This window comes from Haliaeetus leucocephalus, unplaced genomic scaffold (assembly GCF_000737465.1).
Source record: "Haliaeetus leucocephalus isolate CR32 unplaced genomic scaffold, Haliaeetus_leucocephalus-4.0 Scaffold140, whole genome shotgun sequence".
Taxonomy (NCBI): domain Eukaryota; kingdom Metazoa; phylum Chordata; class Aves; order Accipitriformes; family Accipitridae; genus Haliaeetus; species Haliaeetus leucocephalus.
The window spans coordinates 13,950,258-13,976,125 of record NW_010972576.1 but is presented as its reverse complement, the minus strand read 5'-3'; the positions used below and the strand labels follow the sequence as shown (position 1 = coordinate 13,976,125).

Below are 25,868 nucleotides of genomic sequence, written 5' to 3'. Positions count from 1 at the left end.
ACTGAATCAAAATGCAGCTGTTAGAACTTGATATTATTCTTTCTAGTATGATTTTCAGTAAGATACACTAGCAACTACTGTTTTTTCTTTGCAGATTTTGTATATTTCATAGGCTGTTAAGCATGTCATTTAGATCAAAACACCAATTAAAAAAAAGCAACAGACTTCAACCAAACATAAATATACTGAACTTGTATCTTAAAAATATAAAATAATGCATTCCCTTCCCTTGTTTAGTTTGGTAACCACAACAATCACAAAAGAAAAACGGAGGGAGAGCACAGTAATAGTAGGAACAGTATATATTGCCATGGATTAATTATCTGGTTTTGTGGCATGCATAATTTATTCTTTCCAGCCACACATAAAGAATTTTTTGTCTAAAAATTAGTAACTGCATTCAAACTGCCATCAAAATTGTCCTCAGGCCAACTATAAAAAGCTATATCCAAGAAGAGTCAAAAGATCCAAAGAAATCACGTATGAAATATAAAGTTTTGCAAGAATCTTCTTTTTAAGATAAGCCACATAAGAGTGAAATTACAGTAATAAGCTTCCATTTTCTTAAGCTTATCACCTCAAATACCAATGTTGCCTATATTCGAGCTGTGAGCATTTCCCTTTCTCTTTGTTACTCAAAATTACTTACTTCTCAAGTATTTACTAAGAATATGAGGCGACCTGGCTCCATTGCAATCACAGGTTTTCCAGATCTTGAATTGCAAAATACAATACAATTATAAATGTGGTTTAAACTTATTTAAATGAGTGCAGCAAAACTATAACTTTAAGGAGAGGTTAATGAGAGGCAGCTTTAGCTGAGTTTCCCTTGGATTGTTATCCATGTGGCTTGCAGGCAAAGAGCTGTCTGATATCGAAAAATCAGTTGAAGAAGAAGGATGAGTTCCTGCTTCAGGATGCTTGAGATACTCAAAGAGGCTACAAAACTATTAAAAAAAAAATCTTCAAAGTCTTTCAAAAAGTTCTGACAGGCTTGGAAGAGAAATAAAGAACTTTTAAGTGTTTCTTTTAACTCTTTTTGTTCTATAGAATAAATGACTGCCTGGTTCTCATTTTAGAAACACTGTTGCTTTTAACATTTAAAGTAAAACACACAATTTGTATCTCTTGATTAGCAAAAATTTTAATAAAATATCAGATTCCTTAAAAGAGCTTTGATTTTTAAGCATCATGTATTCTCATCTCAGAAAGTATCTCTCAGGTCTAAAATATTCCAAAGGTAATACCAATATAAAAAGCAGAACAAAATAAACTGTGACCAATCTTCACAAAATAATCCTAGAAGCAACGTGGATATATTGAATCAATCTTGACAACATTTTAAATCAAATATCTCTGCATCTAATAAAGCATTTATTTCAGAGTTACTACATTAGTCAGTTCAATTAGCAAATACAAACAATTTTAATATGGACCCAAAGTCACAAACTTTTAAATTGGTTAAAAGGTAATTACATAATTTAATGCTGTTTTCCTTCAATGTAAAAAAAAAAAAAAAAAAACAGCAGCCACCAAAACATCAGTCATCTCTAATCACATGAAGTTAGAGAACGGTTGATAGTCATTTGGTATAAGGGTGAAACCCAAGAAATCAACATTATGTCCAAAATACAGGGAACTCAGTTAGAAGCCAGGCTTTTCAATGGTTGATGGATAAAATCAAGAATCTCATCGTAGCTCATTGATGTCTCCTCCTTCCTTTAATGAAAGCTAAAATTTTCAAAATTTTCTTCTGCCAAGTTAAGAAGTCTCTATTTTCCCTGTTGAAAAGCCACACTACATTAAACTATCTTTTACTTAATATCAGTTCTGGAAGCTAAAGCTAACACTGATCCTCCAGGATTGTTGTCTGGAAACACTATGTTCTGTGTTATTGTTCTAGCCTGTGTTATTTAAAGGAATTTAAGTTTTGAAGATGTTTCTAAACTAAAATTGTAAACATTGTTTTATTCTTGTTAGTCCACCCAATATGTTTAACAGAAGTTCTTTTTAAAAAGAACTGCTGTCCTTCATAACGTCTTCTTTCACTTTAGAATATCTAATTTACAGTTTAATCTCCATTCTGGAGAATAAAATTATACTGTGAACCTGCAACTCTTCCTTCATCCAGGTATCTTTTTAACATTATTATTATTATATGAATCATTCTGCTTGATGCAAGCAATTACAAATTTAGCTTATAGCCAGAATCAGGCAGGAGACAGGTACAGATGATCATATTGTCTACCTAGATTTAAAATGTATGAACTGATGAGTTTAAAAAGAGTTGCTGATCTAAAGAAACAGATTACAGAGGCATTTCTTACTAAATTAGTATTTCAGATCCTGTCCAGATAAAAGGTAATAGAGTTATTGGGTAAGGTAGGGGGGTAGGAGGAGCTGGGGAAAGTTTGGGGACCTAAGAAGTCATTTTACAAAACAACATTCTAGTAAATATGTAAATGAATTTTAAAGATAGTCTCACAACTACTTGTGTATTTAGCCTTCAAAGAAAGACCTGAGGTTTTATCTGAACTGTAGACAAATCAGCTGATGCCTTAGTTCATAAATTATGCACACTGGAAATCGAGACTAGAGATCACTCTGAACAGTGACATTGGTCAAACCTGATGAACAGGCATCATGGGGAAATTTGTTCTGATTGTGCTAATTTGTCATTTGATGAAGGAACTGCAGCTCCTAAGCCAGACTATTTTTGTATTGTTAATTTATAAATGGAAAAAAACCTTAAGTTGATGTCTCACAGAAAGCAGATGAGGAAATAAACGATTGAAATAAATTCCAGCATACTTTATTTACAAATACTTTCTCAAAGCCTCATGCAAGTTTATTATAAAATGTCCTATAAAATCAGTGTTTGTGAACAGAGAAGGAAAGGAGAGTAGATATGGAGAGAGAATATGCACAGCTGCAAATCACTGACACAGTACTCAGTATTTGAAAAGCACTTACAATGAATGAACTCAGTCCTTGAGAGCTGATCCCAGCGGACAAACCAAATTGCTTTGGAATAATATACATAAATGGGATCTCCAAGATCAATGGTTGTCCAAGTATAAAAACATTTTTGAGGTCCACATCCCAGTGAATTTTTATTTAGCAGATTCATTTTTGCCAATGAAGGAAAATTCTCTTGCCGTCCCAAGATATTTTAACAATTCCAGTGCAACAAACTGTCAGCCAAATATCCATAATTCATTTTTCTTTCTGCCAGAAAAAAGATTTCTATTACAGTAACCCTATGTTGGACAGTAGGTTAAAAACAAAACCTGGTTTGCAAATAATTAATGCCACAAAGAAAATGTGAGCATTAACTATGTGACAATTGTGCAACACAAAGATCCTCCTTCTACAGGAAAGCAAGCTTCACTGCCTTGGGGTTTCAATGATGTGTTTTTAAAGAGGATAAGACATTGTGACAAACAATTCCTCTGCAGACATGTACCATCAAGAACCTTTTTTTTTTTTTTTCAGTGAAACACATAAAGATATTGACAATTTCCATCTTTCCATATTATTAATTCATAAGCAGTTTATTTTAAAATAATTTTAAGAAAATTTTCTATTCTTCATCTGGCCACACATTTTGCCAAATAAAACAATACCCCAATCCCAAAAATGTAGCATTTCCTTTTGGGAAAAGATTATCACCACTACCAAAAATAAAGAAAGATGGCACAGTACGAAGAGCTTCATCCTCATGTCACTATTCTTTCTGTAAATCAGACAAGCTCTCTACTGTGAACATTCTGTACTCTATATGTACGTAAATAACTGAATATGGCACCTTTATTAAGATTTATATTCATGCATGTATTAAAATACTATTAATAAAAGCAGGCTTCTCAAAAAAAGAAAAAGCACTGAAGATCAAATTCTCAGCTGACATAAATTACTTAGGAAAAGGCAACCTTTTAAATATTATATACCTGTATTTCTTGAACTCTGCTTCTCTCCCCCCTACCCCCCCCCCCAAAAAAAACATTTACAGTATATTATGAATTATTCTGTGCCTTACAAATCAAGGTAACAAATCTCTTCTCAACAACTTTTTAAAGTACAGCCTTATCCTTGAACAGTAGATGTTGGGCTTTCCAAATTTTGTCTCATTTTAAAAGCTAACGATTCTAAAACTCCAGCAACTTTCTCATAAGTCTGAAGACTTGAATGCAAACAAGGGGCAATTATAATCAGGGTATCATTTTATTCAGGCTAACCTTTCTGTGACAGTTTTATATAGTCATTTAATTTGGCCGTCAACTTGCTACTGATCCCAAAGCAAGCATAAATCAAACAAACTTGATCAGAGTCATTCTGTCTTCAGCTAGGCAGGTATGCATTGCCTTGCAATGGATTAACACCCTTTCTTACACCTGTCCACTGGACACAGAAGATGTAAAAGGCCTTTTTTTTTTTTCCATATTGGCCTTTTAAAATTCATATATGGAAAATTTCACCTCAAGTCAAACACTTTTCAATACTAGGAATCAATCAATTTCTTACTAGGCATAACAAAGCATATAAAGTACTTGACATGATTCACTGGGAGCCGTCTTTATACATAATCCATTAAACTGCACTTGTTTAGGAAAAACTGGCCCTATGAATAGGACCAACTACAAAGTTAAAGGGCTACATATCTTCCATTAATAGGTAAAAGCAAGCTGCACTTGTAAAATGCATTCATTTATTTTGATCTAGCTTTATTTATTTGCCTACATTTTTTAAACTAACTTCCTCCACCTCAAAGTCTTCACAGATTCTGTCACTGAACCCTGTGTCTCCTAGTGTGCATGCACTCCTAGTTTTTATTACAGTGGCCTTTCCACATTCACCTGACAATAAGTTGTATTTCAGCTAAGGAGCTCTTTTCTGACCTACTACAATTCCTTAACTTAAGAAAAAATATTTTTATGAGGAAGAGGGCATTACTCACAAGCCTACAGAATGCAGTTTACTACTTGCTACATTCATTCTGTGAGGAGTTTCACACTTTGGAAAGAATAGTATAAATTTGTTCACAGCTAACCACTACCTTTGTAAGTAAATACCATCACATGCACACTCTGTCAGTCTAGCTGATAATTTCAGAATGAGATACCACAAATAAAGCACCTTTCTTCTTTTAAGTACTTCCTGCTTAATAAGTTTTTCAACTCATGAGAAAAAAAGTAAGGGTTTGTGAGACTGCAGGTCAGTTATTTCTTTCTTGAATTTCACAGTTGGGTAAAAAAACTTAAATAAAAAGCTGCTTTAAAGAAAAAAACAGATTCCTGCTAAAAAATACAACCTTTCTCCCTTATTTTGTTTCACAGTGAACACAATACTTGGTGAAAAAAATGACAGTACCAAAGACTCATGTCCCCCTATAACATCAGAATAATAAAGCAGTGACAAGTGTTATCACACTCTGCCCCCATATACACACACTTTCCCCCTCCCCTTAATGTGCTTTGGGTGAGCCTAAAGGAAGCACCTCTAACCACAACCAGTCAAACTGATTTTGATATCCACAAAGCATTTGCAGCTAATTGGAAATTAACCTGAAGACAAGGAATGGTTTCACACACACACAGGACCAGGAACACAAGCAAAGACTCCAGGGTTGACTGAAGTTCCAAAAAGGATAAAAAAATCCTTTCTACGGCTGCCTAATATGAACTGTGAAACCACAGAAAAGATGCCCCATTTCTTTGTTGGTCACAAATCTAACTAAATATAACCTCCTCTTTCCCAGACCTCACATTTAGTCAGCAGTAGCACATTATTTCCATTCAGCATTCTTATTTCAACAAGCCCCTCTTCCCAAAATTTCAGCCAGCACCTTGTCAGGGGAAAAAATAAAAACATTTTCTATGCTGCCATATATCATGGGATTATTTCCATGTACTGTTGATGCAAGTATCTCCTTTTCCTTCAGTCTCACATTGTGACCACCTACACTTTTATATTCTGACCTGCCACCCTCTTCTTTTACTGTCTGTACATATTTACAACCATATCTACCTTTACTTCTACAGAAAGCTCAAAACAACCAAGCACTGAGCTTAGGACATCTGGGTTGTGTCTACTGCCAACTGAAGTATTTATTGCAAATAAGTATTTCATTAAATATTTTAATGGCATACACGTTTCCAGTATTTGCCTCTGGTATAACTTAGAAATACTACATTTTCTTTTGAGATTTTGCACAAAATAATTTTTCAGTATCAGGAGATGCATTTAGCCAGACAGATTTGGTTTGCGTGCTTGGGGTTAACTCTTTATACACTATGTGATTTGGAAGAAACAATGAAACAATGAGGGGTTTTGTCTTCTGTATTTAATAGACACTATCAATATATTTCTGATCTAAACATAGATTTGGAAAACAAGCTTAGAAAAAACACAGTTAAAGTACTGGCCAAGGATTTTATACAGTAAACTAGAACAGAAACCAGCATTTACAATACATTTTAAAATAAATTAAATACTTTGTGTTAATTTCCTTCCAGAAGTGAAAGTTTGTAACAACAACTCAAGAACTACAATATAGTAGAGTATCAACAGATACAGAGGGCACTAAGATACTATATTTTGGGATATTTTGCAATGTTTCAAATACAGTCCAGATGTTCACAAAGGCTTACAGATTCACGCATGTCTCAATGCCGATACACACAACTTTAGAAGCCAAATACTTTAGAAGTAATTAACATAATGGCAGAAATTTAAAAAGCTGGAGGATATCTAAAATGTAAACGTAACTCCCATTTTGGTCAACCAAATACCTTTTAAAAATTGCATCAGGACTAGAACTAGCAGAGGTTTTCGCATGGGAATGGTCCAAAGCTGCACTGGAGGAGGTTTAGACTGGACATTAGGAAGCATTTCTTTACCAAGAGGGTGGTCAAACACTGGAACAGGCTTCCTCGAGAGGTGGTCGATGCCCCAAACCTGTCAGTGTTTAAGAGGCATTTGGACAATGCCCTTAACAACATGTTTTAACTTGGTCAGGCCTGAATTGGTCAGGCAGCTGGACTAGATGATCATTTTACGTCCCTTCCAATTGAAACAGTCTATTCTATTCTATCTCATTCTGCTTCAGGAATACGACTAAGCAAATGAAATGCAAATCATGATGTCATAATCTTTAGTTTTGCAACAGCAAATAATCACTGTCAAAAAACCTGAATGAACTTAAATGTATAATCTAAATAATACATTAGAACTGCAATCATCAGTAATTCTTTTCTGTAGTAAATAGTTGTGACAGCAAGGTGGTCTAATTAGACTTATAGACAGACTGAACAATTCAAACCCAGAACTTTCACATACATATAACAAATTGAGTTATCTAAGTTGAGATAGAGCAAAGAAAGTATATCATGTATTCTGTTAAGATTTGCCAGCAAATTAAATGTACTGTTGATAAAAAACAAAGTGAATTTTAACTGAAACATTCTCTACTTCCTCTCAACTGCTATGAACATCAGTAAGAGGAAATTTATTTAGCAGTTACAGGGGTAATCTGCAAGCTGGAATTGCATTTCTCAAATACCGTTTAAAACCCTGCCAGATTCAGTGACTGTTTTCTTAGCGTGCCAGGTAGGATTTAGTAGTAAAATATTGAGAATTCAATTCATATAACAATTATTAGGCTGTACTAGCGAAAGAATCAGGAAACAGAGAACAGGGCCACTTAGAACAGCAGAAGTAAGCATGCAGATGTATCCACCTGAAAAGCAAAATCAGTTCTCATATCAGGAAATTTCCTCTTGTCCTATGTGACTGTTGCTCCTGGACTAAAACCACAACCATTTGGAGTTTCCTTAAAACAGAAAATGGCATCAGCATCACTATGATCTTGAGTGGAGGCAGGTGAAATCTCTCTCTCTTGCCACCTTGTTGAGCTAGCAAATTTCCCAAACATTGAACTGAAAACCGATTTCAGATATCAATGTCATTAGTAACTATTTCAGCAAACATGAAAAAAGAGAGAGTGAGCACACATGCAGGCAGGAAGCAGCAGGAATTGATTTTTCCCTCTAGTCAAACCGAGTCCACGAGACTCCTTCCAGCACAAAATTTCCAAATATGCATTCATTATGTGTTTTCATATGTTATGCATCTTTTTCAAAATTTTCTTTCAAATAGAAGAAAAGAGATATATTAACAAAAGCATGAACTAAAACTTACAGCCAAAACCCTGAGCGCTGGATGTAAGCAAAAACATTTATTCACTTCCAACAAAATACTGGAACTTGTCACATAAATTCAATGCACGTAATCCCCACTGACCATTTCAGCAGACTACAAAGCTATATTAACATAAGTAGCACATCCAAAACATTCACATGAAGTCTGAAGAAGCAGGATGTAATATTGACAGATGCAAACCCAAGTTTTGTTTTGGCTTTTTTTTTCTTCCATGGTAAAGGAAAGAAAGGATCAATAATTAAAGCAGGGTATGCGACTTTACTGGAAAGAGTTCTATTGGGACAAAACCAGAAGAGAAAAGAGTTCATGTTAGAAAGATGGACGCTTTATATAAAAGTAAAAATCTACTCATGAAACATGAGGGATCTGTCACGGCTTTGTGAACTACACACAGATCCAAACCAGAGGAAACCAACTTCAAATTTGATCTTATTTTTATAGCCTGTATATTGTAGATGGGAATACATGCATGTATTCACACAGTTAGATATTTTTTTAAAAAGACAGTATTTTTTTTAAGTGCCTATAGCTCTTCAGTGATTCTTAACGTATTCTGTGAGGAATTTCACATACTGGTCATCGAAGAGCATCTATACATGTATATTTCTGTATTCTTTAAATCAGAAGTTCTGTGCCACTGAGGCTATACTGACTTCAATATCTAAGTTATATTATTTACACAAAAGAATACAAAGCTTTTTCTTCCCTGTAGAAAGGACTTACCATCCACTAACTTGTTACTGTCTGGCAGCATGTGTAAGACCTTTTAGAGTAAACTCTACTGTGTGGTGGAAGAGGTATTCAATATTCACAACACCAATGAGAACAACAAACATTGCAATAAATTGGTTTTTTTTCCTGTAGAACTATAGCCACTAGGCAACAGACTGCCCTGCAATCCAGCAAAGCAAATAACCCCTACAGGGCAGGGAACACTGCCACAAAAGGGTAGACTCACTCATAGGTAGCTACCAAACTTTGCTAATGAACATTATTTTCATCAGAATAAAATCAGCTGCTGCTGCTTTTGGAGACACAGTCCACATACAACATTCATGCCAATTATATTAACATCATGTAGTCAGAATTTGCTGTTGTAGATAGGAAAAAAAGTTCAGGGAAGTAGGAAATGGTGGGAAAAAATATGGTTCAGGAATCAAGGTCAAGCTTTTATTCCCAGTTTGGTCATCAGCTGTTGATGACCTGAGGGAAGTCATCTCGCCATGTGTCCCAAACAGACTGAATTTTAAAACAGATTTAAAACTGCTTACCTGTTTTACAGAACTCTGAAATACACTGAGAGGTGACATACTTTCCTATGAAACAGTTCAGTAGCTTCACCAGAAGGCGGCACTGTTAAATCTACACACACACACACAAAAACCCTTACCTTCTCCAGGACTGACTGCAGATGGTAGATTGGTCCAGTCTATGGTCCAGCTGGGGCACGGATGAGGCGAAAACTTTGCTTCAATACCATTTACCTAGGGAAAAAGGGAAAAAAAAAAAAAAAAAAAAAAAGATCCTGATCCTTTACCCACTGAAGTTGGTAGAAAAATTCCCACTTAATTTAATGGCATCAGATCAAACTGTGCAACGCTTTCAGCTGAACTGAAACTAAACAGGCAGCTGACTCTGCATTATATGGGATTCAAATTATGTATTTCTCTCTTTTTCACAAGAAAGCCCTGTTAATTTTCTTTAGAAAATGCTGTCAGCCTCACAAAAAATACTGAGAGTTATGGAACATGATGGTGGGTTTTCTTTAACAAAACTCATTAGGGTTCCCAGATGTTCAAAGATCTAATCGAATAGCAAAAAACCAACAGAAACAATAGAATAATGAAGCCAAACATAAAAGCAATGGTTTTTTGTCATCCTTTATATAAATATCTTTAAAAGAGGAATACAATATTGCAGTTCAAATAAAAAGTTACTTTGATTATTCAGAATTACTGATAGGGTTTCCAGCAGTCATATCTTTGCTCAATTCCTGAATCGATCAAACACCACAACAGAACAAAAAAGTAAAATCACTTCTAAGTCAATGTGTATCAGACAGAAGATGGGCAAAAGGTATTAAACTGTTCAAGGCTGTCAGACTTGGCTACTGCCATTCTAATAAATTTCACGTATTCCAAATTGAACAGAATATTACTATTAAAAATAACTCATTTAAAAGCTTAAATTACCATTAACTTAGTCATAGTTGGCCTTGGACCACCTATAAAATTACTGTCTTCATTCTCCTCTTCTAATTCATCAGGAACTGAAGAGAAGCCTTGTAGCTGTTCCTGTGGAGCAGACATCAACTCTGGAAGCTGGAGAAGCTCCATTTTGCACTTGCCAGCAGCTTTCTTTACTCCAGGTACTTCTTGAACTCTTCGATACCAACTGGCTATCAGAGGCAAATTTACCAGATTTTTGCCTTGTTTTTTGCTGGAAACCTAGAAAAATAACATGGAAAAGTGACTTGCTGCTGTAACTTTCTTCGTACAAGCCACAAGAAGGCATGAACTACAGAAGTGAGCTCAGCTGCATGCCAAGCATGCTTACTCATAGCATGATGGTAATGCAAAAAGCTAGCTAGTTAAGAGCTCAGGCCTGCAGGTGGAATTGCCAGTTGGCTATTTAGACTTTCTCTGCAATTCCCATTTGCTTAATAGGGTGAAAAGGTTTACATAAGCAATTTCAATCATAATTTCAGTCAGTAACAGGAAAACACAATTTAAATTATATTCTTAATTATCTGCTATTTCCTAACAAGGAAATGATTCATTTTGGTTGGTAATCACAAAAAAACCAAAAAACAAACAGCAATTTGCAATGAATACTGAACTCTAGGCAAGACATTATGGTACCTGAACGCTCTTCTTTCCCACAGGCACCCTGCAGCCCTTAAAAGCTCATCCACTGACAGCTGTTTTGCTGGCAGCTGCAAGCCTGAAATACCTTTGACTATGTGGTAACAGCAAAACAGGCACAGGCACACATTGTGGCTGGTCTTTATTGAAGTCTTTGCACTACATCTGTGACTTCTTTTTACCAGAACTGAACCCAAAACTTTTTTTTAAATCATATCTTTACTCAAATGTTTTTACCATCTTAACTTCATATTTTTATATAAAAATAGTAACTAGTATATTTCTTTTTCTGAATTAAGTATATATGCTGGTGAGATGAAGTGGCCTTCAATAGAAATTAGAATTTGAAGTGTAAAAAAAAAAAAAATTCTTAAGTAAGAATATGATGCACATATTACAAAAAAAGATACCCAAACCACATTTTTGCATGAAGACCAGCTAATTTTAAAAAGGATGCATTTGGTGAACTTAAATAATTTTTGTTCCGGTTCCCAAATGTTCTAGAACAGTGAAGATCATCCTCTTACAGGAGAGGTTGTGAAGTCTCCATCCTTAGAGACACTCAAAACCTGCCTGGACGCAACCCTGCCAACTGGCTCTAGCTGACCATGCTCTGAGCAGGGGGGTTAGTCAAGATGATCTCCAGAGGTGCTCTCCAACCTCAACTATTCCAACTTCAACTATTCTGTGATGCTGTGCCTGCTTTAAGCAGAAAATTAAAAATCATGATTACAGGAAAAGGCAGAAAAAGCCGTGCAAAAACAGTGCTCCTCCACATATCTGTCTTCAGTGTGGAAACAGAAATTCGTAAAGAACACTTGAAGTGACAGAAAATTTCAAGCAGCTCTCTTGCATGCTGTGTTTATCCTGTTCTTAGAGTAATCACAAGTAATTAGTAATAGCTAAAGGAGCAAAAGGAGGATGAACTGTGTAATTTTAGTATCTAATTCAATATCCTAATAGTAACACAGGCACAAATGCATTAATTCAGTTAAGGAAGAAGTCTTTTGGAAAGCAATTCTAAGAGGCACTGTTACACTTGATAACAAGTGTTCTAAATTGTATTTTAAAAAGTGAATAGTGGTTTCTCCCAGATGGAGAACGGAGCTTTTGTTATTCTTCTATTAATTTTAAACAGTTACAACTAATAGAAAGCATAACAAAGCTCACCTCAGAAAGATAACAGAAATGGAATGAGGTAATGACAAACAACTCTTCAGCTTCATTATCTTACTCTTGGTAATTATAATTACAATCAGATAGTCAGGTCTCCTCATATTTATTGTATGATACTTTCCAGACACATACCCATTGAAGACTTCATTATCATTCACATCCTTAAAGCAAAGTGGAAGTGCAACTATAATGATTTTTTTTAAACACAATCCAGGAAGTCCAGTTATATAAATGGTAAGTAACATTTTAATACAGAATTAAACTCTGGCACTTCCATCAACAAGAGCGGTTTCAACCCACTGCCTGCAAGGAGGTTTCAGATGCAAGTTATTCAATTTTGATAACTGTATGAATCACAGTAAAATTGCTTAGGAAACGGTCATTCACCAGAGAACAGAAAAAAAGCAACATTATCCCAGAGCTCTTATAATTTAGGTAAAAATGAAACTGAAAGCCAGTTTTTTAGGACAATCCTTGGTGTGAGCTAACACAAAGGTATTATACAATATATAGTTCATAAGCTGCAGACCACCAGGGCTCAAGGGTCACACATGAAAAGCAAATAAATACAGCATTCTCAGCTGTTCACGGTACATCTACAGAATGATTTCAACTGGATTGCTGAAATCAGTTAAGCATCTGATCCAAGAATCTTCTCATGCCTAGCACCAGTAAATCAAACATTACTGTAAAAAGATATGCTTTTCTTATTTAAAAAGGCCTTGGAACAAGAAATAAGACTGAAATATATTAAAGTTTTTAAAACAGTGGGAAAGCATTTTGTCCTACTACTTTTGTTTAGTATCATCCATACAGAAGTTGCTGTTAATCCTCAATTATGTGATTTGCAAAACAAACAAACAAAGCAGAAATAAATTAATAATGATTTCTGTAAAATAACTCATCATCTTAATTCAAAAGTAGCCATATTAACCTACTTCTGGATTCCCATATTGCTGTCATCATACAGAAATCCACTGAGGATGATGATCTTGGTTAAAGAAGTTGTAAATTGGACATTTGTCACATACTAATGTTCACTAGTAATTATGATTTTAAAGACTATTTCTCTGAATCTGACTGACAGCATCTTCTCCAGGAATTCCATTTGTTTTCAAACACCATAAGGCAAATTTGGCAAAACAACTTGCAAAATCAAAATGCAAATACCAACTTCATTCAGAGCTCTTCCTGGCAACAGCCACCAGCTTAGCTATCAATCTCAAACTGCAGGAATACTGGTAGTAGGCAAACTTATTCTATCATTTATTGTCATGGGAAATAAAGACACAGTTGTCATTTCCTTAATTCTTTCCTGTGTATATATCCTCATAAAACTAAGTACACAGATTGTGCTGAGCAAGACTCTCACACAGTCTTGCCACAGAGGTTTTTCCCACTGTAAAGCTGGTTTTGAAGCTGAGCTCAAGGCACTTGCGCTACTAAGCCCTACCTCTATCCGGAGGTGAGAAAAGGGAGAGGGAGAAAAGGGGGATCGGGGGCTGTTAACTTACTAGATAAGTCCTGTAAGAAAACAACCAACACACACACACACACACACAGCATCTCAGCCTCAGATAAATTTTGTAGACAGTGAGAGATCCACCACAAACAATTCAATAACCAAGTGACTAAGGGTCTCCCCTACAAGAAGGGTGAAATGAGTTTTTAACAGATCATTGACCTAAAGGTACAGAGACATGAATATTTTACTGATTCAAACTACAGTCAAGTTGACACAACCGATAGCCTGGCAAACTGCATCCTGGAATGCAGGAACTTCTAAAATCAGCTTTGCCACTTGCGACAGTGTTTCTGTAACATTCTATGTCAGGGAGCAAAGATTTATTCCCCGGTTTTCCACATTCCACGTGGTGCCCTGACTGCCAGCAGTGTCAGTGCTTTTCCTGTTTTATCTTGCTGAAACTCTTTTAAGGTTTCAAATTCCTCCATATATAGAGACTGGGAGACTTTCTGAGATCTCTAAACACACCACAAGAGGCAAAATAATCCTACACTCAGAATGAAATTTTGCATATACCCACTACATACAGTGTCTATATTACTTTGCTAGCATACACTGTTTTTCCTCATTGTGCTGTGAAAACCTCCTGATGTGAAAGAAAAAGACAAGGATGAAGACAACTGAGAACAGCCCACTGGTGTTTGTCCAGTAATGGGAATGTGTTAGGTTGACTGCAAAGGAGAAGAGAGACAAAGGCATCTTTGAATAGACCACACTCTTGGCATTTCCAAAATACTTACACAATCTGATAGAAGAACATTCAACTCCCCTAAAGGAAAGTGTAGGCCTTCTATATGTTATTGGACCATACAAGTAACACAAGATTCTATTGGGGAAAAAAATTAAACAGCCAATCTCCCAGGACTGCAAGGAGAATCGTAACTCTTCCATTATAAACTTCACTTCAGGAGCTTCTAGCAACGTAACTTTTTCCAGGGAACTTCTCCTTTCACTGCAATAAACAAAGGACCTTCCACAAACTGTGGAAAAGTTTAGTAGCAACAATACTACAAATGACAAAACTACAGATTACGGAAGTTTCAAGGCCTGAAGCACATCCCAAAGAAGCTGGCTCCCTAGACACACCACCTCATTTCTGAGTGGGGTCGCAGTGGTCAGTCCTTGCTTGAAGAAGAATACAGACTAAGTTTTGTAAAAATGAAACTGCACAGAAGAATAAAAGGTTTGCTGATATGTAGGTATTATGCTGTCCTAGACACCCATCTTTATCTACAGATGTGCAATGAAACTGGCTTATTTTGTGGGAGAGCGTGATAAAAAGCCGGGTTGGCTACAGAGGAATGTTGCCTCCAAAACAAAGAATTCCTAGGAACTAGAAGAAAACAACAGCAGAGATTAAGAATAATTAACCTATTATGAGGAGAAATAAGCAAATTGGAAGTCATAGCACACCGTATTTTAAAAATAAATATTTGTAGACAAAAAAAAAATTCTCAAGAGAATCCCAAGAAATTACATACCAGTAGCATAAACAAATGAGCTTTTGGAAGCCTTTCCCTAGTCCATACCCAAGTACCTCTTCAGCTCTAGTACAGAATGAAAGTCAAGGATTTACACCTCTAAAAAGCCACCATAGTCCCTGAATCTCTCTCCATTCACTGCCTCCCTAAAAGGCATTCTTACTTTCTTAGAAGGTACTTGTTTTCTTTTAGGCATATCTGTCCACGTCAAGATAAAGTCACATAAAGTTTCAAGTCTTTGCTGAAAAGAATTCCAATTCAGATAATATCCATGTAGTAAAAGTAAAACAAACTGGGTATTCATTTTGCCTTGCCCCCCAGTACACTGAAACCAAAATTAAAATAGGTTCATGCTTACCTACTTTTTTCCTATGCACATTACAACGTACTTAAAGTGTCCATTTTAAATCTCTCATGGGGGACATCTTTTCTAGTATTTCAATATTATACCATTCTCAACCCTCCCTCCTTTTAAAATTTGCAATTTATGATGGAATCAAAATTCCAAATCTCAAAAAATTCCTCACGTATAAAATGGTCTTGTTTTAGCAAATATCCATTGAATCGTGGTCATAAATCTAGTACACTAAATTTGAGCAAGAAAATACATTCATGCTTACCTACTTTTGCTTGATACATATTAGAATGTACTTTAAGTGTCCATTTTAAGTATTTTCATGGAGGAATTTTCTGGGCAACTTGGTGCCAAAATATTTCAGCATTGTATTTTAACAGTTAACACTGTTTACTAAGTATTGATATGCTATATATTTAAAAGTAATTTTGGTGATCTCACCAATCCCTGGTTTTTGTTTGTACAATAACAAATACAAATCTGTTCCAGGTTAAGTTCACACTGCAAATGCCACAATATATTTTAAATTAACATATTTTACAACTTTCAAATTCTTAAAAAAATATATATATACACACTACTTAATATTTGCTTAACTTGTTGTCTTACCAAGAACTGATGGATGCATGGCAAAAGCACTATATCTGCCAAGGTAAAATAAAGCCCTTCTGCAAAAACGTGGTCCAAAAGCGGAAGGTCAGAAGTTTTCGTTCTCCTGATATGAGGAGCCTCCCTGTTGACTGCATCTGATACTTCCTGGACAAGTAGCTTGGAGAAAGCTATGCTCAGTTCCAAACTTGGGAGTGAATGTTGATGCATTTCCACTGGTTTTCCTTCCTCAGTTCCTTCTTTACCAAGTACAGGCACTGCAGTCTTGGCACCTGCCTTCTGTTGTTGAAGTTTCTGCCTTCGAATTTTGTCATCATTATGTACTCGGACAGGTTCTCCAAGCTTTTTTTCAAGCTGTAAAATGTCAGGAGGAATAGTCTGACAGTGCTCAGGAGATGCTGTCAAAAATCCTTCAACAGCCAGAGGGATGCTGATTTCACAAAGTCTGGTCCACTGGCTAACCTGTCAGTTAAATTTATAGAATTAATGTCTCTACAGAAAAAATAAACAAAATCCAGGGTAACTTTTTGTCCACTTTAAGTAAAGAAATTCCAGCTTTAAATATATTCTTTGATAATCTTGGAAGCTCAGGTATTTTGTATTACTTTTGCAATAGCAGAATTAGGAAGCTAAATCTTATGTATAACAGAATGAACAGTTATCCAGTATACCACATTTTTACTCCTTATTATTGGCATGAGATTAGGGTGGCTGTGTAACTCAAGAGAAGCAAAACTGTGGCCAATTTATTTATGTCATCTCTACAAAGTGTTGGTAATAAAACCAGATTACACCAAACAGATTTTGAGCACAATTATTTTACAGAAATGCATTGTACTATTAGTGGGTTTTCAGCACACAACATCAAAAAAACTTTAGTCTAAACGAACAGCACTTTTTACTTATTTTTTTGATGTTCTTGTCCTTGTGCTCTTTTTCTTATTATCTGTACTTAAAAGTTTTAAAACTTTTAAACTCTTGTCTTTTCTTACTCAGTTTACTCATTTTGCAGCCATCTGAAATATGGAGTCAAGTTCTCCAGCAGTTCCAAGAAGAGACTAGAACCAGAGGTTTCTGGAGGATGTCAGGGACAATTTCTTTACGCTAGTGCTAAATGGACTAACACAGGGTACGCTTCCCCAGATCTGCTACTCATCAACAGGGATGAGCTGGGCTGGAGGCATAGTAATCAATGGCAACCATGGGTGTAGCGATCATGAAACAGTGGAGTTCAACCTCCTCAGAGGAGTGAGGAAGGCAAGTATAGATGGATGAGCTGCCAGATGAGTAAACTGCTATGTGATAAATGGGCTGAAATATCCACTCAAAGCGTAGTAGTGGTTAATGGTTCACACTCTGTCTGAAGGTCAGCTAGAAGCGGAGCTCTTTAGGGGTCTGTGCTGAGGCCTATCCTATTACCTTCACCAATGACCTAGAGGGGGAGATGGAGCAGTGCACCTTGGCAGTGATGAAGGCTAACAGTATACGGTGCTCTTGAAATCAAAATTAACAATAAATTAGGTATTTCTCAGTTTACTTCAAACTGCAAGAGCTGTACTTTATAACTCATTGAAACTACGCTGCTAGACATGAGACAAAGATCCGACCTTTTTTTGAATCTTAAGGTTCTTTTTATGCCACTAAAAAGTAGTATCTTTAAAAAGAATTATTTTTCATCTTTATGCCAAAATACACATAATTCTCCATTGAGGAAATTTCATTTTCTAAGCAAATTAAGTTTCTTATTAAAAGAACTTAGTTTACATCAATATTAAGAGTGTACTTCAGAATATTTAATGCTTATAAAAAACCCTATTAATGTATCTAAGAGAAAGAGATGCACTCACTTCAGCACAGGCTTTTAAGCAGGTCTTCTTAAACCCCAAGAGTTCCAAAACATCCTTTTTAGATGGATCTGCCTCGTATGTTTTCTGTATTATATGCCTTAAGACAACAGAAAGCCCAGCTCGGCAGAACTTGCCATCTTTCACTACAACGGCAGGTAAACAGCAGCTCTGCACAACCGCTGGAAGCTGACATCTGGAGATTAAATGGACCTCAATATCACCAAGAAGGTTTTTTGTCACAAACTGATCATCCACATCTTCACCAGTCGGCACTAAGAAAATTTTGAATAATTTGCAGTCACAGTAGGATAGCAAAAACAGTGAAATAGATGTATGAAGAGGAAAGATACTATCTCTGTACTGATGAGAAAAACCCAAATATAAATGTTCTTCAGCGACACTATCTTTCATCTTCCTCCCGAGCTGAAGTTCCTGAAATAGAAATCAGAACACAACATTCATAAAAGAATACAGAATTTAGAACAAAAAAAGAGGGTTTGAAAAAGTGGTCCTTCCACTATCTGCTAAAACTGATTTTAATGTAAGACACTATTAAAGACATCCTGCCTGAATAAGTGGACTACAGGCACTTCTTGAGAGAAAAGAATGGTTTCACATATACACTGTCTCTTCAAATACAAATCACTGATAGGAAAATGATCTGTGTAAATTTTTTTTTTGCATTTTAGCATATTTCTGATGTTAAACAAAACATATAAAACCAAAAGAAAATATTTCCTTTTAAATTTTTTAGTGTATAAACATTTTATAGCAAGACTTTTTTTTTAAATCAATAATCTCCCACAACATTAACCATATATTATTGAAAAAACAAGTTCCTGAGCACATACCTACAACAGTCAGTTTCCTAATGCACACATTTGTCTTTCTGTAACTGTTAGAAGGCATATATATAGGGTATTTAGGCCATGGGAAATAATATTGGATCTGTATTAAAAATTAATCTAGAGCCTGGCGAGATACTAACTGAAGGTCAAGAGGACACATAAGAAAAAACCCGTTCATTTCAAGAATGCTACATGAACATGTCAAACACAGCTGCTTTAAAGCAGTTAAATACAACAGTAACATAGCTGAAATTACTGTCTTCTCATTATATTAAAAACTTAAACTCATTTTCCTTATACTTGGTTGAAAATTACATTTTTCCTATTAAACTATTCCATTCCAGTTTAATATAAAACAATGATACAATAATTTTTCTGCTCAATCACTCAATAAAATTGCCCATAACTTATAAATCACAACTCGTATTGAAAAGCTTTAGACACTAGATGGCACTCTTAAAACAATCATTATAGAAGAAAGCTTTATTATACGAGAAAAATTTGAATGTTGCTAAGAAAGGCCAGTATGCTTTTTTATTTTTATATATATATATATATAAAGCACAAGTGACATTGGACCAGCATCAGTCTTTCAAATAACTTTCTAGATTAATAAGGTGTCTGTACAGTTACACAAATACGATGTAATTATTTAAAAAGCAAAAAGGTTTTCATTTGAAGTATCTAGATTATTGGATTATTTTTTTCATGTAGAGGTATTGTACATCAAATTTGCCATTTTGTATCATCTATCACTGGGCCAAATCAATTGTCCAAAAAGAGGCAGTGGAAGAATAAAATCAAGTCCACCTGACATTAAGTAAAGATCATAATAATGATTGTTATAGTGAAGTATTTTTAAGTCATTACATTACATGACTTTGTCTCAGAACAACAGTGGCTCAACACAATAGTACTGTTGCTTTTCTTGAATGAATACACCTCCCACACAAAGAATAGTACAATACATAATGAAATACCTACTTTCCTAAAAGCTATTTTAGTTGGATAAATCTTGACAGCATATACTGCAGATGACAGGGAGCCCAGGAAATTACTTGTTTTGACAGTGGCTCAGACCTAGATAGCATCAGCTGGTCTTGGTGTCACACGCTGAATCAGCATAGTACCCTCTAGTCCTATGAGCTGTTATACCTTCTCCACAGAGTCCGTTCAGACTCCAATTTGGTTCTTTCTTGTGTTCTCCTTCCTCAGGTAAAGCCACCTCACACAGGCTTGGTAGTGTTTAAAATCAGCTTAGATAGCCTATGAGAGGGGTTCTCACTTAAGACTGTCCAGTACAACACAAGTTACCGTACTCAGTGGCTAGCAGTCCTCCAATACCTGCCTGTCATCATCTACTCATGAGCCCAAAAGGACAAAAAAGTTCTCCAGGAACTCTCCACAGAATTGTACGATTCACCTCCATGAATCACAAAGAACCAGTGAATAGGACTACAGAGGCAGGCATAGTGCTTAGTATGATTCAAAGCTTAGCTGCTCAAACACAGATAGCTATATTAACCCCAAAATAAAAACAGAGCTTTCATTGCTCATCGACAAGAATCTCAGGGCTCTTAGTGAAGATGCAAGATCTGCTGTTGAATTTTCTGATGTATGAAAAAGCCACTTCTACATTTTCTTCTAGTTGGGTAGGCACTTATTTTTAATAAGTTTTCCAATAGCTAGATTCTCCTTTAGCTAGGTTTTGTGCACACGCTGAAGTTGCATTTATCCCAAAAGGCAAAAAGTTTTAAATATCACTCATTCATAAAACATTCATTAGCAACTCAGATTTTTTTTTTAAAGTACTCACAAATTTTTAGAGAGGGATTCTCATATCAAGGGGAGGGGAGAGGAGAAGGGTTAAGCTAAGGCAGCAGTTTTGGTTAATGTGATTCTCCCCACATGGGAGGAGTAAGGGAAAGTCCAAAGATGAAAATTATGGTCAATATTATGAGAATTTCCTTTTTAAGGAATCATGTAAACAGTGATAGTGTCAATACAGCAACAACTAATCATTCCAGTTAGTAATTCTGAACCAAATAAAAACAAACTGTAAATTGCTAATTTCTGAGAAAAGTGCAAGCAACTAATATCTTACACTTACCAGCAGAACAAACTCCAGAAGAAGAGTTAACTCCAGCTCTCATCACAAAAATACAAATGTCTCATTTCTTTGGTTTTCAGGGAGAATTAAGAACATTGCACATTTCACAAGATCGTGTCTTAAATCTGAGAATAGGTACTTATATAGGCAAATGATTTCCAGACCCTGACAAACCAATCTGTCATTTCATCATTTATAAGACAACGATTCATTTCGGTTCATACAGGCCATGAGATCTCTCTCAGCTAAAGGCCCTGATCCTGCAAGTACTCATGGTACCTGACATGAAGGTGTCTTTGCAATATACTGTCCCATTATTTTCAAATATAGTCCTAAATTCTTCTCATATACTATACTACCACTATTTTTCCTACCAAAGTCCCTTTCTCTTCTCAAATTTGCAGTGCTACAACACTGAAATTGGTTTCCCAGAACCATACTCCCTGTTCTGCTACTGATATGGTCAATTTAGATCTGAGTTATTAAACTTACTGTTTGGAGTGGAACAAGTTCTATTCTTAATTATGGTCCATTTAGGACAATAATACTTTTCTGTTTCTGCAGCTAACCTTCAAGGGATGAAAAGATGAGCTTCGCTCAGCAGGAAAACAAAAGAAATATTGCACCTGAAGCTCCTGTTTGCATCCTCCCGCTGTTTCTCTCATCCTTTGCTAGAGCCAGCGCAGTGGTCCAGGGACATGTCTCCTTTGCAGTTGCCAAAGAGCTTGCACGTAAATTCCAAGGAAGCCCAAACAAATGTGTTAAATTATGTATCTTTAAATTCACGATAATTCAGGCTCAAATATCAAACTAAGTATTTTTAAGACTCTTAACTATTGATTTAATGAAGGTTAAGATTCACTTGTCAATTTGCTCAGGTTTGCTCCTCTCTCTCCTTCCATACTCACACTTAATTCTTCACTTTATTTCACCCATCTGAAAATACAAATTATTAAAATGAAGGTACCATCCTCGAACAAGAACAGATAAGCTTATTAGCTGATATTTCTGTTGGTGATCAACAGCTAGTCAATTAACAGTCCTTATGTTAAAATCAGCTACCAAGTGAACACCCTTAAGAGCTGAGCAGTAGATGTTTTTCAGAATTCTAAAGGAATGCAGGCCACCATTTTTGGTTTATACTTGGAAGTTAATTTTTGCAACTAGATTGGCTATAAATTGTTTCTAAGTCAATTCTTCATCTACAAGATTCTCAGGCAGCAAAGGACTTTTCTTTCTGTCCTCCTTTAAAACAGTCAAAAGTTTAAGGGGTTTTTACCTTTTTAATCTATTTGTATTCCATGTAAGAGATTTCAGAATGCCAAACCATAACAATCAAGCTGATTTTGTTCATAGACGTGTAAGCTGAACAGCCAAATGGCCTACTGAATAAAGTAAGTGTCTATTAGAGATTCAGCTTCATTGCAATTATAGAGCTCACAATGCATGGGGTAAACACAGAAGAAATTTTAACCTATTTAGAACTTCCTACTACACCAAGAAGAAGGAGGGGGGGAAAAAAAAAGGACTGAGCTCAATTGCTGAGAAAATCTTTGGTAAATCACCTTCTCCCATTTTCTGACTTCTAAAAGTAGGTGTGTCTCTACCAACTTCAGAAAGCACTGCTAAAAGTTCTCCACCTTTATTTTTCATAAAGCACTTGTATGGAAAGTGTAATTTCTGAACTCATACAGAAATTTCATACAGACTGTGCAATTGCCAAATAACATGCCTACCTTGGTAACTTAAGAATTTCTTTTCTTCATATTCAAAGTTAGAAAAAGAAGCAGGTTGCTCTTCCTCTTACGCTTCTAGACATCAAAAACCTCTTTGCCACAAAAAAAGATCATTCAGTGACTACCTCAAAAGTTTACCTAGGAAATTTTCTTTTTCATCCTCAGTCAGATAGTGACCAACATAGAGCCACCTACTACATTCAAAGGGCCCACATCTTGAATTACAGGGTAACCATTCCAATAGAAGATTTTCCTCTTTCCCCATTCAACATTTGTTCCTAGAATTACTAAGATGAGAGCAGCATTATTAGAATATTGTAACAGAGACTTTGCAGATTGGTAAAATGCACATTACCAATTACGAGAAACAAGATTTTGGGCCTGGACACAAGCTTTGCCATGTACACAGCTAAAGGGCAAGAACTGCATTCACTACCACTGTCAGAAAGCCCAAGCGTTGAAGTTTGTCCTAGTTCATACTGGCAATTCAACTCTCTATGCATGCTGCAGACCCCCACTGTCTCATGTTTGACTAGATCACCATAATGTTTCTTCAAAACTGGAAGCACTGAATCTTCTTCCTTCACTGCAACCATATACCAAAAATGATTAATCTGACACGTTGTTAACTAGTAATTTTCCCTTATCTTTTGCCTGAATTTAAATTTTGCTATTCCACTTGTTTAGAGAGAAGTTATCAATTTCTTAGCAAACTGAGAAAGAACAGGAAATATTAACTATGGAGATGTTTAAAGTTATGTACTTTTCAGACCAGGAGAACAGACTTTTCAGACTACAAGGTAGGAAGAGCTAGCAACAGAAAACTCCACTCTGCTTTTTGCATTGAGCTTTTCAACATCAACAGAATTACTCCAATACTTTAATTCCCACAAAAACTTTTAAAAGTATTCTTAAGAAAATGGGCTTCTGTAATGACTGCAACTTATTACATATTTATTTCAATAGAATAGCAAAGCATTCAGTCTATGTTTATTTATACTGCTAATTACTGTAAAAACTTCTACATCCCCTCATCACAACAATAATTGAACATCTTGTAGACTTCCCTGCCAAAAGCCTTGCAAGGTGGAAGTTTCCTGTATTCCCATTATACGCGTGAAAAAGCTGAAGCACAAAGAGAATTTTTAGATCAGTGTCACACATGAAGTCTATCCTAGAGCAACCCTAAAAATCAGACATTTTGCTTAAGGGTTTTGTCATTTGCCTGGCTGTGGTTTTGTGGTTTGTTGGGTTTTTTCTAAGTGTCCAGTCTATGAATACAATGTAAAACTACAATCAGGCTAATTTTATTCCCACATCTCTCACAGCAGAGGTATCAAAATAGATCTGTCCAGGAGTTCTTGACTTTACCTGTGTTTCCTTATTGTTTGGTGTGAGAAGATAAGGTCTTCTTGCACCATCACTTCAACTGAACTGTACACTCTTACACTGTCATATCCCATTCCTCTTCCATCTTTTAAATCAGAGAATTTCTCCTAACATCTTGTCTCTAAGCACAGACGTTTATAAAGTCTTGTCTCCTATATTTTTTGTTCCTAAGATAACTGTTTTTCTGCACTATTTTGGCTCTGCAGAGTACATCTTCCTCGTGGATTTACGCACAGCCTTTCCTTTGAATGACTTAATAGCAGCTTACTTGGTTGCCCGTTCTCACTTAAGTATTTTCCCATAACTACCACCTATCCATTAAGGATAAATTTATGAATCCCTTGGCAGGTTACTAAGACAAAAGCAGTCACAACTATACACAATAAAATAAAACATGAAATGCATAACTAACAAAACCTACAAAATATTACACTATTCACTCACAATATTTTTCCCGGCACTTTTTTTCCTCTAATTAGACACTAAATTCTGTGGGAAGGGATTTTTTTTTTTTTTTTTATTCTATACTGGCCTTATTTACAGTAGCTACTGTTGAAAGAGGAAAAGGGAGAAGTAATGAATATCACAGGATTTGCAACATAACTTAAAGACAAGATAAAGAATGTTGTCTACCTCTGGTATAAAAATCACCTTGGCTATTTAAAAGTAATAACAAACATTAAGTAAGTATAATTTTCACTAACTGTACTGTTTGCTACCATACTCTCTTCCCTTTCAACATGCACTAAACAACAGTTAAGTTAGTTACACTGAGCTATTGTGATAACAATGTAATAAAGAGAATTGTTGGTTTAAAAACAAATGTTTCCCAGGAAAATTAAAAATAAATAAATAAGCATCCTCTTCCTTTCAGCTCCTGAAAAAGATCTCATTTATTTGTTGATTACTACATGGTAAAACGGAACTTTTGTTAAACAGACGCATTATCATTTGAGAAACGTTCAACACAGTAAGTTTAAAAACGTAGTTTTCCTCCAGGAAATATGTAGCTTAAATATTTGTGCTTTAAGGCAGATAATGTCGGTCGTTGGAGCTATATTTCTACCCAGACCATCAATCTTGCTGTACGAGTTTAGGGCCACCATTGCATCCTCAAGCGAACCCAAAGAGAAGCATACAAGCTTTTCATGAAGAGCTTCAAGCCAGAATTTCAGACAGGTATATCAATAAAGTAAGAGCTGTTTATGGTTCAGGAAAGTAAGACACAGACTACGAAGAACAGAAGCCAACCTTTAGAAAGAGAGCACGCTAAAACTCGGTTATTGCAGAAAATAATGCCACTGACTTAAAATTCCTTTGCAGACCTACTCCAGAAAACCTCCACTCCAAGCTTCTCTCAGCAGCGTGTCAGCCCAGAAAAATCGGACCTGGTAGCCAACACCGAAACCTTTTCTTTAATTTTTTTTTCTTTTTTTTTTTTCCTCCCCAAAAAGCTTAGCCGTAAGTCACCAAGCGTCAGACGAACGACACGAAGGCTACAAGTGCCCTTCCCGCCACCAACTACTGCCGGTCGTCACCGATAAACACCTCAACGCGGAGCTTCCAGCCAAGCCCCCTTCACAAACCAGCGGACTAACGGCGAAGGGGGCAGACGCGGCCCTTCTCCGCCAGGGAGCCCAGGCGAGGAGGAAGCAGAAGACCGGGGCTCCCCAGGGCCGCGCAGAGGGACCCGCCGCCCTCGCCCCCT

General features: G+C 36.0%; 1 protein-coding gene across 1 annotated transcript in view; it reads right to left on the bottom strand.

The window, feature by feature from the left end:
* The window catches only part of GSTCD (glutathione S-transferase, C-terminal domain containing), a 67,346-nt gene extending 44,950 nt beyond the window's left edge, over window positions 1–22,396 (bottom strand). The window contains exons 1-5 of the mRNA XM_010586225.1: window positions 21,036–22,396; window positions 18,078–18,509; window positions 16,231–16,692; window positions 10,413–10,667; window positions 9,611–9,704 (exon numbers count right to left, since the gene is read on the bottom strand). Coding sequence (XP_010584527.1) covers window positions 9,611–9,704; window positions 10,413–10,667; window positions 16,231–16,692; window positions 18,078–18,488 — 1,222 coding nt within the window. The 5' untranslated portion in view covers window positions 18,489–18,509; window positions 21,036–22,396. The remainder of the gene's footprint in view (window positions 1–9,610; window positions 9,705–10,412; window positions 10,668–16,230; window positions 16,693–18,077; window positions 18,510–21,035) is intronic.
* Window positions 22,397–25,868: the final 3,472 nt, after the last annotated feature.